The sequence below is a fragment of the Alosa sapidissima genome, chromosome 12 (genome assembly GCF_018492685.1).
Source record: "Alosa sapidissima isolate fAloSap1 chromosome 12, fAloSap1.pri, whole genome shotgun sequence".
Taxonomy (NCBI): domain Eukaryota; kingdom Metazoa; phylum Chordata; class Actinopteri; order Clupeiformes; family Clupeidae; genus Alosa; species Alosa sapidissima.
In genome coordinates, this window is record NC_055968.1 from 13,995,824 (window position 1) to 14,011,113 (window position 15,290).

Here is a 15,290-nt window from a genome sequence, read left to right on the forward strand (position 1 = left end):
CCGAGTTCACAAGAATAAACCCTGAACCTCCAGTGCTTTTTCTACATGGTTGGAAATATCTAACTTCTGAGTTGTCTTGAACGCAGCAGAAAAATGTTTGCGTGATGTAGTAATCCATTGAAAAACAATATCCGGATCTATAAGGCTGATAAGGTTGCACAGCATTCACAAATGTGTATTACTGTGCATTATACAATGCTTATTACAGAGAAACAATCCCTTTCAAAGTCTCAATGCAGCTTCTTTGTGATGGTAACATTCTCGTACACCAGATAAATATGTGACTATCACAACCAGTCAGTTTCCATGGACCTCAAGGAATTGAAAAACAAGTCACGCCTTGCAAGAGCACAGGATGTTTTGAAAGTATGGCATACAGGTTCCTTTGTCGCTTTTACGCAGTGACATTCAAGTGTTTCTGATTAAAGCGTTAGCTACTCAGACGATGCACATGTACAGTAACAATAACAAACCACTTAACTGTAATTTTGTGGCAACTTTACGCACTGCAGCAACTAGTGAAGTAGCCTACTTACGCAGCTAACACCATACTATGCTTGGATGTGAGAGTGTGCATATTAGAACAATGGAGGCATGCGTTGTGATGTGTAAACAATAGGAAACATATCAATTCACGCGTCAGTGAGCTAAACATTTTAATAATGGCGCACGGTATTGTGAAATAGATCCGTCCCATGATAACAATAGCAAAGTAACATTGGTCTGTGACAATCATGGTGACAATGAGCATGCAATAGCCAACGCAGCTTACTGTTGCAACTTTAGAACAAAAAACATAGGCCTGTTTGGGAGTCGGGAGAGGAGAGAGTTAACGCCCTACAGTAAACAAAACTAACCTTCATAGCCAATCATTTCTGATAGTGCGCTACATTCTCTTGGAATGAGCACAGCTCTGACCAATTGCGAAGTCTTGAAGGGCAGTGTCGGAAATGAAATTACACCTATGAGGTCTCATCGTGGGCAGGCATTTATTTTTGCACGAGGAATCTCTTACGATTGATATGTGCAGACAAGTTTATCAGCCAATGCACGCTGTCAAAAGACCTCCCTTTACTGCTATCTTAACCAATAACAGATATATACAGGAGGGCTTAAGACCTTTGTCTACAAAGTATTTGAAAGACATTTCTGTCAGCCAATTATAAACTTAAGAGGCGCGGCCCCAAGTGTTTTCGTCCACCTAAATCATTTGTGGGTATGGACATAAATGACATGTCCCGCCCCCTGGCCGGTCTGCACACTCACAACGATACAGTTGAGTGTTTCATAAAAATGCACTCAGATGCGGCAAGTAAGTACAATAGAGCCTTTTTTGATGTCATCTTTTGAGGTTGCCGATGTACTGCGTGACCTGCAGACTCAGCAGAGCTCTGGCTGTCGCTGTGCATTCTGTCAGTTTGCTGTTGAGTTTGCGATTTACGCCTTTTTGTGGTTATGAACCAGTCGTCGTTACCGGAGCGATCATACAAAATCAGTAGTCACTATGCTAGAGTAGCCATTCTCTTTGTATTTATCTTGCGTAATGCACGCTCCGAAACAGAGCAAGAGTATAGTCTCAGTATGCCTTTTCACCCCGAATAGCTTATTTAACGATTATTCTGTTCTAAAACCCCTGAAACATTGAATAGGAGCTATATTTAACATACTGTGTCACGTTGCACCTGCAACGTAGCTCTCTGTGTGCAGTGGTCATAACTATTGTGTTCTTTACATAATACAGTGTTATTCGAGTCTTGCATGAAGTTAACTATGGACAGCGATGTTTCTTTCCCAGCTAAATGGGTCAGTTTTCGAGGAAACTGCAGGAAATTACAGGGAGTGAAAATTGTGACGCAGTTGTGGAAAACATGTTCCATGTATGCAAACGTTGTGCATAACGCACTTGTTCTATGTATGTGCCACAAAGGGGTTTCGACGTGGTTTGCGTGCAAATGATATAGCACAGAACGATGTTTCTGCAACAATTTAGATCGCATTCATCAGTTGGGGTTGTAGTGTTAGGAGAGGGGTGCTGAATGAAATTAGTATTTTTGGAACTCTGGGAACTGTGGTTCATCCCACCCACATAAACCGTTATGTTTAGAAGTTAGGAGGGCCCATCTGGACTACAATCCCCAGGTCTCCACCCACCCGAGCTACTTTGTAAACTCGTAGCAAGTTGTGCGTGTGTACTGTTATGTTAGGTATGTAGCCAGTTCTGTTGGGAACGGCCTGTCAGCGGCTTTCAATCGAGTGGCTTCTTCGGCTGTATGAGCTTCTGTTGCAGTCCTTAGCTGTGCTGCGATGACATAGCTTGGAAATCAAACCAAACGCTACAATAATGGTGTCACATTTTTTAAAGCGAGAATATGAAATGTGTTGACGCATGTCATCGAATGAATTATTTTTTAAAGGTTAGCTGCGTTTCGATTTTGTCTTGCTGTAGAGTAGCTTTGGCCTAATGTTACAAATTCCACGCACCAGCAATCACGTTCAGCTGCTTCATATGACCCCAAATTTCACAGGCGTTCTATTAGTAGCTTACCTCCAGAGTGGTCGCAACAGGCCTCAGCTAAAAAAGACTATCACTTCTGTTTCTCAATTATCTGTACGTGTGTTGTTATTACCCTCTCTGTTTTGCGTTTCTGTGGTTAAGATAGCATGTTTTATATCTTGATGCAAAACTATTATGCAACTATCCCAACCCGAAATAGCCTATTGCGACCTAGTTATTCGGATTGAATGTTGAATACCTTGATGTTGTATAATGTTTCATGCATGCATTTTCGAGGAAGTAACTAAAAAAGTGACCGCTTATGATTGCAATATTATGTAGCCTGCACAGCGAATTAGGCCACCGGTCATTTTAGGCTGTTTTCTGTTGGTGCCATTTACTCTTTGTTTACAATATTATTCGAAACAATCTTGAAATCACACAACAGAGACAGCATTCTGCATTCTGGTTTCTTTCCCAGCTAAATGGGTCTGATTGAACTGGAGGGTCGCGTATAGGCTACCGCACTGTAAATACATGCATTAGTAATCATTCGCTTGTTCATGACGTCATGGCTCAACCTATTTTATTATAGGTTATTATATTACCTGTATTCTTTCACACAAGCACGTCACGGACCACTTTGAGGTGCAAACAATATCGGAGTTTTGGTTGATTTGACCATCAGTTAACTTCGAAACAGGGATCTTACTTTGGATAGACAACTATATAGTGATTAACGTAAAAACATCTTGACTGGAGTAATTCAACATTAGGCACCTCCGATATGTTTAGTATTCTAAAGACGTCAAATAGCTCGTTATATACCAAAATGATAGCTAAAGTGACAAAAGTGAACACGCATAGATAGCTATAAAAACTGTGCTTTCATAATACAACTAAACTCGACAAAATACTTTTATAAGACAGCTCCACACTGGCGATGCAGCGATTGTTTGCACACCCAAACAGCATGGCGTAGTTACCGCCCTAAAACGGCCGCAGATGACCATGTTTGTGTGAAAGAATTTTGACAATCAACATTTTTCAGAAATCCGCAGTGACATACCAAGACCTGTTATAGTCACTGAGGAGAGACATACACCTCCCTCTCATGACAGGACAAGGTGTGATAAAGGGTACAAAACTGTAAATTGGGTCATTAAAGTAGACATGTAATCAACCCATCCCCCAACCCCCATCCAATTGCAGATTTTCAGCTGAACTCACACCTGTCTACACTGGCTAGCATCCACAAGATTTACCACACTCTGCACAGGCTGGTAAGTTGCTTATTTTTCTCCCACCAAGATGAGATCAACACATGTGCTTGCATTTTATGGAACAAATGCATAAGAATTAACAGATAGCATCAGGCTAGCGGGCCTCAGACCCTAATGGGTTTGGGCCAGATCTGGACCTAGCTAATGTCCAGACCGGTTTGGGTTTTAAAGTCCTATAGCTGAAGAACAGGAGTGCAAGTGATGCAAAAGTCTAAAAACAGACAATGAAAAGTTGTATTTTACTTTCACTTTCAAGAAGGCAGATGGAGAGCTAATAGATGAGGAAGCTTGACTTCAGATGGCTCAAAAATGGCTCCTGTGAATGATCAAATGGAAGAGTTTCAATCTATTCTGGAAATTTCCCTTTATGTTTGAGTTTAGCAGGCGTTAAAGCGGGAAGGAGAGGGAGAGACAGAGCGGCTGGACTGTGCTGCATTCACTGTGAAACGCCATCCGCCAGACCAGACCTCTGCTGCACAGTCACTGGTTCTATCCAGGGACCGAGCAGGGCTGAGTTGACAACATTCAGGCAGGGGGAGAAAGTGTGTTTGTGTGTGTGTGTGTGTGTGTGTGTGTGTGTGTGTGTGTGTGTGGTCAGTCTGAGACAACAGTCCACCAGGACACAGTATGGACAGTGATGTGAGGAACAAAAGCAAAAGAAGGCCCACACTCCAGCTTAGTAGCTACAGACCTTCTTTTGCTTTCGTTTCTGACCAGACAAGGACAGTGCAACTCAGCATAGAGAAAGAAACTTTACTCGTTAGTGATGTGATGAAATACAAGTGATTTCACAGAAGGAGAAAAACGAGTAATAATAGGCTTGAGGCGGCCATGTTAACTGTAACCTTTGGCCATCTGCAGCGTACTACTACTCAGAGAGTCAAATGTGATAGATAGATAGATAGATAGTTAGATAGATCTTTATTGTCACTGTATGCGATACAACAAAATTCTGTTGGAGCCATCCTCTCCAAATAGCAGCATGGAGTATACAGTATATATATACACATACACACATACACCAGCACATTCTTACCCAAGCACATCTCACATACACATTCATCTCACTCATACACATTCATTCCATGTTCTCAATAAATAGATAGAAACAGTAAACACAGCAGTTATTGCACAGAGTCCGATTGCACTGAGGGGATAAGAGGTGTGTGTGTGTTTTTATGATTGTATGTGTGTCACTGTCGGTTTATTTCATCCAGTGACACGTGTTGCCATTCATCTGAGGTTGATGTGAACATGTTTCATGTGTTATTTGTTCTCACACAAGGGGAACTGAATCTGAGCCTGTTATCAGAGAAAGGGATGATGGGGAGATAGGCCTCATTGTTGCAGTACCTTATCCTGCACTCAAATGATAACAATAACACTATCCAGCGTTGTGATTTCCAGGAGCCTACATGGAAGATTTAGAATATTTATACAATAGAGGTGTGTGCGTGTTTGGTGCGTGTGTATGTTTGTGTGCGTACGCGTGTGTGTGCGTGTGCGTGCGCTCACAGGCATGTTTGTGCATGGTTTCATAGCCTGCTGTTCCTCTCTCTCCCCAGAACCTAACGGAGGACGTTGGGCCGGCATCGCATACCACAGGTATGGAACCCAGACTTTGATGACTGACTCAGTCTCTCTGCTTTTTTTCCCTCAGCAGGCGGGGTTTTGTAGCTCTTCTTTGCAAATATCCCAAAGGTGTTCTATTAGATTCAAGTCAGGCGACATGCTCGACTAGGTAATAGTTTTTACTTAGAAATTCCTGCATGGTTTTCATTGTTACCATGCTGGAACATTCTATATCTGCTAACCCCCCCCCCCGCCCATCCTGCTTCTTTTCATGTTTCTCAGAATAGTTTGATATTGCAGTTTTTTTTGGAAGAGCAGGCAATTTTTTTTGTTTATTTGTTTTTATCTAGGATGCCGTTTATGTGGGAGGCAGTGTCCTTCACACTGCCCGAGCTGTCAGAGAAACTCAGATTTCCATTGATAGCCTCTGTGCCAAGTCTGAGACTCTCATCCCTCTGGTTTTATAGATTGTGCAAGTCGCACACTGTCCATGGGGTCATTTTAGGCAGACCGGTGGCTCAATCTGTACACTGTGATTGCTGCTGTAAACTGTGTTTTGATTTCTTTTCAGTTGGTCACTGGTCTTCTTGTACCTATTTCCCTGTGTGAGGTATCACAATCAGATCAGATTTTCCAATTCCTCTTGTAGCTCTTTTCCATGTGGAGACATGGTGCAGACAGATACAGATAAGAACAGCCCATATGTTCAAAATTGACGCACATAACATGCTCATACAGGCTAATTAGAATTCCCATGTGCACTCCGTTTTCTTTCTGTGGTCCTTTCTGACACTTTGTTGACACATTGAGTTTCAACTTTGTGGCCAGTATTTTTAACATATTCTTTCTAAAGTATTTGTTTTTGAAAAGGAAAATGCTCTACTTGTCAACCTCTCTCTCTCTCTCCTTCTCTCCCTTCCTCCCTCCATCATTGCCTCAGCCTGCTGCTCCAGACCCATGCCCCCCAGGAAAAAGAGGAGACCCACTGCTGGGGATGACCTGTCTGCCAAGAAGAGTCGGCAGGACAGGTACGGTACAGTGGGTCTCCTCCTGGCCCCACACCTACCCTCTTACTGCCCAGCACAGCACAGCACAGCGCAGTGAGCTTCACAACTGACTCACTCCTCAGTAATCCACTTACATCAGTCCTCCTCAAATGTTTATCCCTAATTCACAAAAGCAGGTATTAAAGGTTTGAACAAACAATTAAGCAAATCCTCTGCTATTGCAGTACCTCTTTGCAGTACCTCATAAGCTATGCAGTTGTCCGTCTTAAACCACTTTTCGGGTGGGTTCCGCGTGAAGGTCATCCAGTTCATGCAGGAAACTTATTGAATTTTTTTAACTTGTTAACTGGAAGAGGCAGACAGTTTTTGTACAGTACCCTACAGAATTGTCAGTGAGGGTTAACTTTATCCCGTTGTCCCCCTGTAAACAAATATGATCTATGAAGAAGTCCCAGATTTGACATGGATTAAGTGTCAGAAGCTTAACCTGTTCTCATCTACCTGTGTTGCCATGGTTTGATAACCTGTGTGTTTGGGTGTGTGTCTGGTTGTGTGTGTGAATCTCTGTTCAACTGACAGTGTTTTCAGAAAACACGAGTCCTCACGTATCCAGGAGGAGGAGGCCTTCTCCAGTAAGAGGTGTCTGGAGTGGTTCTACGAGTATGCCGGTGAGGCCTGCATGTCTGATGGAAATAGGAATGGAATGTCCTGGAATATGACCAGAATAGGGCTGGGATAAACGATTATTTTTTAAACGATTAATCTAGCGATTATTTTTTCGATGCTTCGATTAATCTAACGATTAATTTTTTCAGTCCGATTCGATTATCTCCCAATTAATTCACTAATAGCAACTTATACATGTTTATTTACATATCTGAATGAAAAAACATGAATTCTTTAACATTGCAATATATGTTTATTGCTCTTAAGATTCCAAAATAAAAGACTATACAAGTGCAAAGTAATGCATTCTTAGTCAGAGGTAGCATTCAATAAAGTTCAGTAGTGTATGTCTAATTGAGTGCCTGTCATTTTAAGACGTTCATGTGAGAATCCTTGCAATTAACATTAACACAGTTAAAAGGCTGCTGATGTGTGGATGCAATTTATAACATAGTTAGTTCAAATAACGGTTCGTACTTCTCCTTTGGACAAGCACTTTTGTGTCTTGGAAAACACTTTTCCATTTACATCGGGATTTTGCAAACTGTTACGTGACCATAAATCATAAAGAATGGTTCAACATAACATAAGGAAAGCCATAGAGTCGACGTAGTGAAAAGTTAACAAATTTATTAAAGTAAGCTCCCAGACAGACGGAATGGTATTAACTTTCTGCTCGCGTTTGAAAACAAAATACAGAAAAGTTTGAGTCTTCCGGTGTCTTCCTTCCCTACTCTAACTAAACCTATAATACAAAAAGTGTAAACCCGTCACCAAGTCACCGCCAATTTTTTGCGTCGACGTCATCGATTACGTCGACGCGTTGTCCCAGCCCTAGACCAGAATCTAAAGAGTGTTTACTGTAGTCTCCTAGCTCAGGGTTATTGCATGGCAGAGTTTATTTTTCAGTGCTGTGGTCTGTGAAGGTTAAAAAAAAAATCAAAATGCATATTTATATATATATATGTGTGTGTGTGTGTTTTTTTTTTTTGTTTTTTGTTTTTTGTGTGTATACCTTGTAGGATGTGATGATGTCGTGGGACCAGAGGGGATGGAGAAGTTCTGTGAAGATATAGGAGTGGAACCAGAAAATGTGAGTAGAGATACTGTCGACTTCACCATTCAGAGCACTGTACATACAACATATACTGTCGACTTCACCATACAGAGCACTGTAGATACAACGTAGATATACTGTCGACTTCACCATACAGAGCACTGTAGATACAACGTAGATATACTGTCGACTTCACCATACAGAGCACTGTAGATAACACATAGATATACTGTCGACTTCACTATTCAGAGCACTGTAGATACAACATAGATATACTGTCGACTTCACCATACAGAGCACTGTAGATACAACATGTATACTGTCGACTTCACCATACAGAGAACTGTAGATACAACGTAGATATACTGTCGACTTCACCATACAGAGCACTGTAGATAACACATAGATATACTGTCGACTTCACTATTCAGAGCACTGTAGATACAACATAGATATACTGTCGACTTCACCATACAGAGCACTGTAGATACAACATGTATACTGTCGACTTCACCATACAGAGAACTGTAGATACAACATAGATATACTGTCGACTTCACCATACAGAGCACTGTAGATACAACATGTATACTGTCGACTTCACCATACAGAGAACTGTAGATACAACATAGATATACTGTCGACTTCACCATACAGAGCACTGTAGATACAACATGTATACTGTCAACTTCACCATACAGAGAACTGTAGATACAACATAGATATACTGTCGACTTCACCATACAGAGCACTGTAGATACAACATGTATACTGTCGACTTCACCATACAGAGAACTGTAGATACAACATAGATATACTGTCGACTTCACCATACAGAGCACTAGGGCTGCAGCTATCGATTCTTTTTTTAATCGATTAATCTAGCACTTTATCGATCGATTAATCGGATTTATTTTTTTTTGCATTTGTAAACAACCAAAACAAATAACACATTTGACAAACAAATAATGCTCCAACATCAGGCTACAAAACTAAGCCCATTTATTGCAATTTACCCATTTAGTGTTTATAAGTGCCAGTGCCAACAATTAAATAATGTTCAAAATGCTCTCTGTAAAATTGCAGCCTCTTGTGCATGACTTAGCTGGGCGAACAAAGCTGTACATACTATGTTGTGAAGTGCTGGGAGGGAGAAGAGGGAAAGCAATTTAATGTATTAATATGCACAACAAGTTTCATGCTGTAATCTAGACCTGACATCAGTAAAAATCTGTTTTATGTAGATTTCTACACCTGCAGCATTTACCATTAGGCTACTAACAGATAATTTTACAATTAGGCTACTAAAAACATAGCCTACCATTAGGCTACTAAAAAATAATTTCTGGGGTGAGCCTATTTGCTATGGTAACCTAGCAACCTGTGTGTGTGTATGTGTGCACGCGTGAGGGAAGATGAGGGTGCATGCATGTGTGTATAAGGGGTTCTTTTTTAGGCATACTGTCTTGCAATTGAACGTGAATAAGTTTACTACTTAAAAACATCAAAGTTAAACATTATATCACGACATCGCTACAAATACAGTATGTGATTAAAATCAGCCAACATCAATGTAGGCTATAGGCTACGTAGATGATAGATAGGCTAGATTGATTGATAGATGGCCTACTTTATTGACGCTTGGTAAAACAGCATGGAGTGGATGTTTTCGGTTCAGATGCTTGTTCTTTTCCTTTTTGAGTATGTAATGATCCCAAAACTTTACTTGAAAACGTTAGACATTCTCTGCCATAGCGCCAGCTAAATTCAGAATGTATCACGATTCACACACTAGTGGTGTGCTTCCTGAACAACAGTCCGTGTGGAACAATCAGATCCCTGCACGTATAGTGCGCGTCATAGGAATTTAACGAGGCTTTGAGGCAGGGTTTTTGCCTCGAGTAATTTTTGTAATCGAGTTATTCGAGTAACTCGATGAATCGTTTCAGCCCTACAGAGCACTGTAGATGCAACATAGATATACTGTCGACTTCACCATTCAGAGCACTGTAGATGCAACATACAGAATGTGATGGCCCATAGGTCACAAGCACATTATGTCTGTAGGTACGCTCTACTCTTGTAGAGTCAAGAGTCAGTGGGCTCGAGAAATAACCTCAATGACCTCAGGCTGGACTCAAGTCTGAGTCCCTGTGGGTACTACTACTGTGCTATGCCTCCCTCCTATAAGTAGGCTCTTCCCAGAATGCACAGGGACCCTGTGGGTTGTATTGTCATGGACACCATTCATGCTTGTCATGTCAGTAATTTATTTAGTAATCATTTTATGCTTGAACAAATTGAAGAAATATACCATCAAGGCTCCAAGGTTTGATTTACTTCGTAGTGGAAGACATTTTCAGTGTTGCTTACGAGCAAGAAGCATTCAGTATGTCATCATGAGCACACTTTTTTTTTACATTTAGCATGTGTCATACTTATAGGCTGTAGTTACCTGTGATTGCTCATCATCTTCTGGTATGTCCACAGGTGGTGATGCTGGTCCTAGCCTGGAAGCTGGACGCCCAGAGTATGGGCTATTTCACCTTACAGGAGTGGCTGAAGGGCATGGGCTCCTTGCAGTAAGCATAGAACATTTTCTTTGTGTTTGTTTTTGTGTGTGCTCCATAGTTTGTACTGTTTTAATATGCATGCCAAGTATATGTGCATATATAGTTTGTGCATGGATTTTTTAACATACATTGCATTAATATATATTTATCATATTTGTTTTACTCCTACATGCCTTCCGTGAGACAACAATGTTTTGTCATATAAATTTATACTAATCTCTTCATTTTCTCATGTGTGATACCTTTAAATTTATATTGCTTGTCTTTCACTGCATTTCATATACGGCCATTATCCATAAATTAGCACTGACTTGCAACAACAGTGACTCCTCTCCCTCCCTGTGAGCCATTTCCAATAAAACAGAATGATGATAAATCATTAAATAAATAAAATAAAATAAACAAATAATACATCAACTGGAGGTTTTCAGTTAGGGTGTCTGTCTGAAGCAGAAGAGCTTCTGCAGATATCCTGCTAAGCATTCGAAAAGCAAAGGTCAGCTTGGTAGCTCTGTGGGGATGAGATCAGTGTTGGTGGCATCATACCGGCTTTGCTCATGAGGGAGAAAACTGGCCAGGTGCTCCTGTCGCTGTGCCTCTGCACAGCTAAAACTTGACCATTTCCTTCTTCTCAGGGGCATAAGGCTCTGCAAGATGATTTCTCAATTATCTTCATAGACATTACAGAAGGTTGTCACGTAAAAGGTTGCAAAGCAGAAACAACCCACAGAAAGTCAGTGTGTAAGGTTGCATACTGCTGCTAGGGATTCTGCCATGTATCAGAGCTTATGTAAGATGCTTTAGGCTTAACACTAGCTGAAACTCTCTATGGCCCATTTTACTAGTCTCTTACCATTTGTTTCTTTGTGCGCTCTCTCTCTCTCTCTCTCTCGCTCGCTCTCTCTCTCTCTCTCTCTCTCTATCTATCTATCTCTATCTCTATCTCTTTCCTCTCTCTGTGCATCCCTTCCTTCCCTCTTTATCTCTCTGCTTTGACCTTTTCTTTAATCGGCATCCTTGTCTAAGGTGTGACTCAACAGAGAAGCTGCGCAGGTCCCTTGATTACCTGAGGTCTGTCCTTAATGACCCCACCAACTTTAAGCTCATCTACCGATATGCCTTTGATTTTGCCCGGGTAAGTTAGACTGTCGTTGTGTTACAGTGAAAATAGTAGACTAGAATAGAACAAGTCTTTATTGGAACTGTTCATAGAGCTTTAAACATTTGTTTGGGAATGGTTCAGTCAGAGCAAAAGTTGTGTGTGTGTGTGTGTGTGTGTGTAAGCGTGAGTATACCATAGTGTCATTATTTTACCAAGTAGGTGCATTTGTGGCCTACTGGTTAGGGAATCGGACTTGTGACTGAAAGGTGGCCGGTTCAATCCCTGACTGGTAAGTACATTGTGGGTGGGGGGAGTGATTAAAACAGCTCTCCCACATCCACTTCCATGGATGAGGTGCCCTTGAGCAAAGCACCTAACCCCAACCCCCAACTGCTCCCTGGGCGCCGGATTAAAAGAACTGCCCACTGCTCCGGAAGTGTAGGTGTTCTCGTAGTAGAGTAAAAGGCAGAGAACCTTTCCTTCCTCATTTCCTCATAGGACAACCCCCCCCCCCCCCCCCAAAACAAAAAGGCTCAAAGGCTCAGTGTCTGTGTCTGATTGATTTGGGGGTCGTTCAATAGTTGGCTCAGCTTTATGCTTCATTTGAGTGGAGTTCTGAATGTCTGGGACAAGGAATGAATAGTCTGTGGCGATCTGAAATTGATACATATACTGCCTCTCACTTTGCCAATAGGTGTTGCTCTGTGGGCCTGTCGCTCTGCTGTGTGGTGACACTATAATTACACAATCATTCAGCTAATGCTTAACTGTGTTCCTGTTCAACAAAAAGCAATGGATCATTATATATATATATAGCCTGCAGTGCCACATGTTTCCTTTCAAGAGCCAAAAATTACGGTCTTAAATTGTACGTCCATCCTGGCGGCTACGCTTTGCTGATCATTGAAAGTTACCAAAGCTGTAAGTCTCTCCCCGAAGGCAATGATGTAGGGGTCTGTGAAGTTTATGGTGTACTGTGATGAACATGTTAGCCTGCATGGGCCCTGTGACACCTGGAAACTGAGTTTGCCAACTGGGTTGTCTTTTGTTTTTTTTATTCTTTTAAATGCTTTTGCTGTTTGCAGGAAAAGGACCAGAGGAGTTTAGACTTGAATACAGCCAAATGCATGCTGGGTCTTCTCCTGGGGAAGACATGGCCATTGTTTCCCGTGTTTAACCAGTTTCTAGAGGTATGCTGATTTGCTTGACGTTTGTTCATTAAGAGGAAAAATGCCTCTGTGTTTGTCTTTTGGAGTTTGAATGGAGACATTTTGTATCAGTGTATTAAGAAACACATCTGTGTTTTTGGCATACAGCAATCGAAGTACAAAGTTATAAATAAAGACCAGTGGTGCAATGTCCTAGAGTTCAGCAGGACCATCAATCTGGATCTTAGCAACTATGATGAAGACGGAGCTTGTAAGTATAAGTTGTGCACACACACACGCACACAAAGAGAAATAAGCATATTTAGACATAGAGTATATACTTAATTATTTAAATTAATATTTTCTTGGACTTGAAGTGCAGAGCAGTTTGTTCAGTACGTTGTTTTCTTGCTCCATCTGATTAGTCTGACCTCTTGTGTTTGTCTCAGGGCCCGTGTTGTTGGATGAGTTTGTAGAGTGGTACAAAGACAGGGACATGTCATAGTGACTGCTGTCCTGCCCTCAACCACCAAACCACAACGAACGGAATGGCAAAAGGCACCGACAATGACAACAGCGGCTTTGGAAAATGAAAACGTCAAACAAACAAACAAAACAAACTCACTAACAAACGGAACTCAAGGGAGCAGGTGTGGGCGGATGGTAGGTGCCCCCTCCCTGTGCTGACGAAATGGGGGGGTGCGGGGGGGGACGGGCAAGGACTGGCACCCTCGCTGCATGCTGCCCCTTCCTATCAGGGCCAGAGGTCACTGGTAGTGACTACAGGATGGAGTGTGGGTGGGTTGGGGCAGGGGTCACCTCACCTACCGCTCCCCAAGTACCGTTCCCCACCTGCAGCTCCGCTCTGTGAGTAAGCACACGGCCTGCCCCCACTGGTGGCGCTCCCTCACTGTGACATGTCGTATTGCTGTGAGTGTACCATGGATGTGAACAAAATGGCCTCGGCTCAAAGCAGGTCTGCACCGCTACAGTCCTGGGGGGCCTGTGTGTGTGTGCGCGTATGCGTGCGTGTGTGTGTGTGTGTGTGGTAGTAATAGTAATAGCAGGGTCACGACAGCTGTTAATTGCTCTGAGTGATCAATGAAATTAAGCTGTGAGATCCACTGCGTGGTTGAAGCCGCACAGGCCCCCAAGGGCTGGGGTTGTTTTTCGCCCAGTTCCAGAGGGAGTTATTCTTCTACTTCCCCTCCTTCCCACGGAGAAATGCAAATATACTCCCTCTGCACTTTTAGTCTTAAAAACAAGGTCACTTTGACCAGGCACATGGTCTGAAAATAGATAATATTTGGTATCTTTGTGCTTGGATGTGCTTGGCTTTTTATTCTGTAATCATTGTTTCCCTTAATGATATTTCAGATGAACTTCCCTGAACACAACACATGAAATGGGAGGGGAAGGGGTAGAATCTTGTCATACTTCTAACACTGTTAAGCAGTCGAGTCATCAGTACTTCACCCCTTACTCGTCTAAATAGCAAGAATTGTTTAGGAAATTGCTTCTTAGTAAACATTACAAGGGGTCAATGTGGCCATCTATACTTTATCATATTTATGGTACCTCACATGTCACTCTTTACTCGGGTCATTTTGAATCACTCTAGCAAAAGAGCTAAAAAAGGGAAAGAGAATTCCTTTTGGGCTAGTTTGCACAAATGCATTTCTTTAGCCATGCCCAAACCACTGCACAGTGCGTGGACCCCAGATCTCATAGTGCCATCAAGCAATCAGCACAAATACTGCAATAATTCTTTCTGCAGCCTGCTGTCAGGGCTGTGTTGGTTAATGGATAGGGGTCTAGGTGGGGGTGTCGTTTCCATTGTTAGATGATGAACTAGCAAACCACAAGAGTGTGCTAAAGGCTGTCAACCACTGTGCAAGGAGTTAAAATAGTGTGCTGTCACATGGACCAGCAAGTTCAGAGACCAGACTAGACTTCTCAAAGCATGCAATTTTCTTGATTGCACTCTACCGCCTATTGTGTTAACGGTAAGCAATTATTGTCTAGCAAATACCATTTCTGAGAGAAATGCATTGGTGTAAAAGAGTTAGAGTGGTGTAAAAGAAATTACTCTAACTAGAATCATGAAACATATACATAGGTAAACACATATTTACATTTGGATAAAATTCCCCCAAAAATATATCTTAATCACCTAAAGCAAACCAAAAATGGAAAGACAGGTCTCAGATCCCCACAATTGTACACATCAAGGACAAAGTGCATTCGATCCACAGTATACCTTAGGCTGCTGCACCTGTCCGAACAATACAGTCTTTCACCACAACAGCTGTACATATACCAGTTGTTCCACTAGGTGGCGATCTCGTCGAGTGGTGAGCAACAGGAGGCTGACACTTCCACCCTACA

General features: G+C 42.0%; 1 protein-coding gene across 7 annotated transcripts; it reads left to right on the forward strand.

Annotated features, from left to right (window-relative positions):
• The first annotated feature begins 1,224 nt into the window (after positions 1-1,224).
• On the forward strand, positions 1,225-15,071 carry dcun1d4 (DCN1, defective in cullin neddylation 1, domain containing 4 (S. cerevisiae)). 7 transcript variants are annotated; one of them, XM_042056946.1, is made up of 11 exons: positions 1,225-1,312; positions 3,707-3,777; positions 5,343-5,382; positions 6,290-6,377; positions 6,936-7,024; positions 8,045-8,115; positions 10,570-10,661; positions 11,679-11,787; positions 12,840-12,944; positions 13,071-13,173; positions 13,352-15,071. In XM_042056946.1, the coding sequence occupies exons 1-11, from the start codon at positions 1,234-1,236 to the stop codon at positions 13,405-13,407; spliced, it is 903 nt and encodes a 300-aa protein (XP_041912880.1). In that variant the 5' UTR covers positions 1,225-1,233; the 3' UTR covers positions 13,408-15,071. The 7 variants fall into 7 exon arrangements, with proteins under 7 accessions (XP_041912880.1, XP_041912886.1, XP_041912882.1 ...); XM_042056952.1 differs by having other exon boundaries at positions 1,279-1,324; XM_042056948.1 differs by lacking the exon at positions 1,225-1,312 and adding an exon at positions 2,182-2,204.
• The last annotated feature ends 219 nt before the right edge of the window (positions 15,072-15,290 follow it).

What these genes read in the sequence shown, in the direction of transcription:
- dcun1d4 (XM_042056946.1), top strand. Translation starts at nt 1,234, where the DNA reads ATGTCCCGCCCCCTGGCCGGTCTGCACACTCACAACGATACAGTTGAG. An exon ending in AAGAAGAGTCGGCAGGACAG is followed by an intron (nt 6,378 to 6,935) that starts GTACGGTACAGT and finishes TTCAACTGACAG; the next exon opens with TGTTTTCAGAAAACACGAGT. An exon ending in GTGGTTCTACGAGTATGCCG is followed by an intron (nt 7,025 to 8,044) that starts GTGAGGCCTGCA and finishes TATACCTTGTAG; the next exon opens with GATGTGATGATGTCGTGGGA.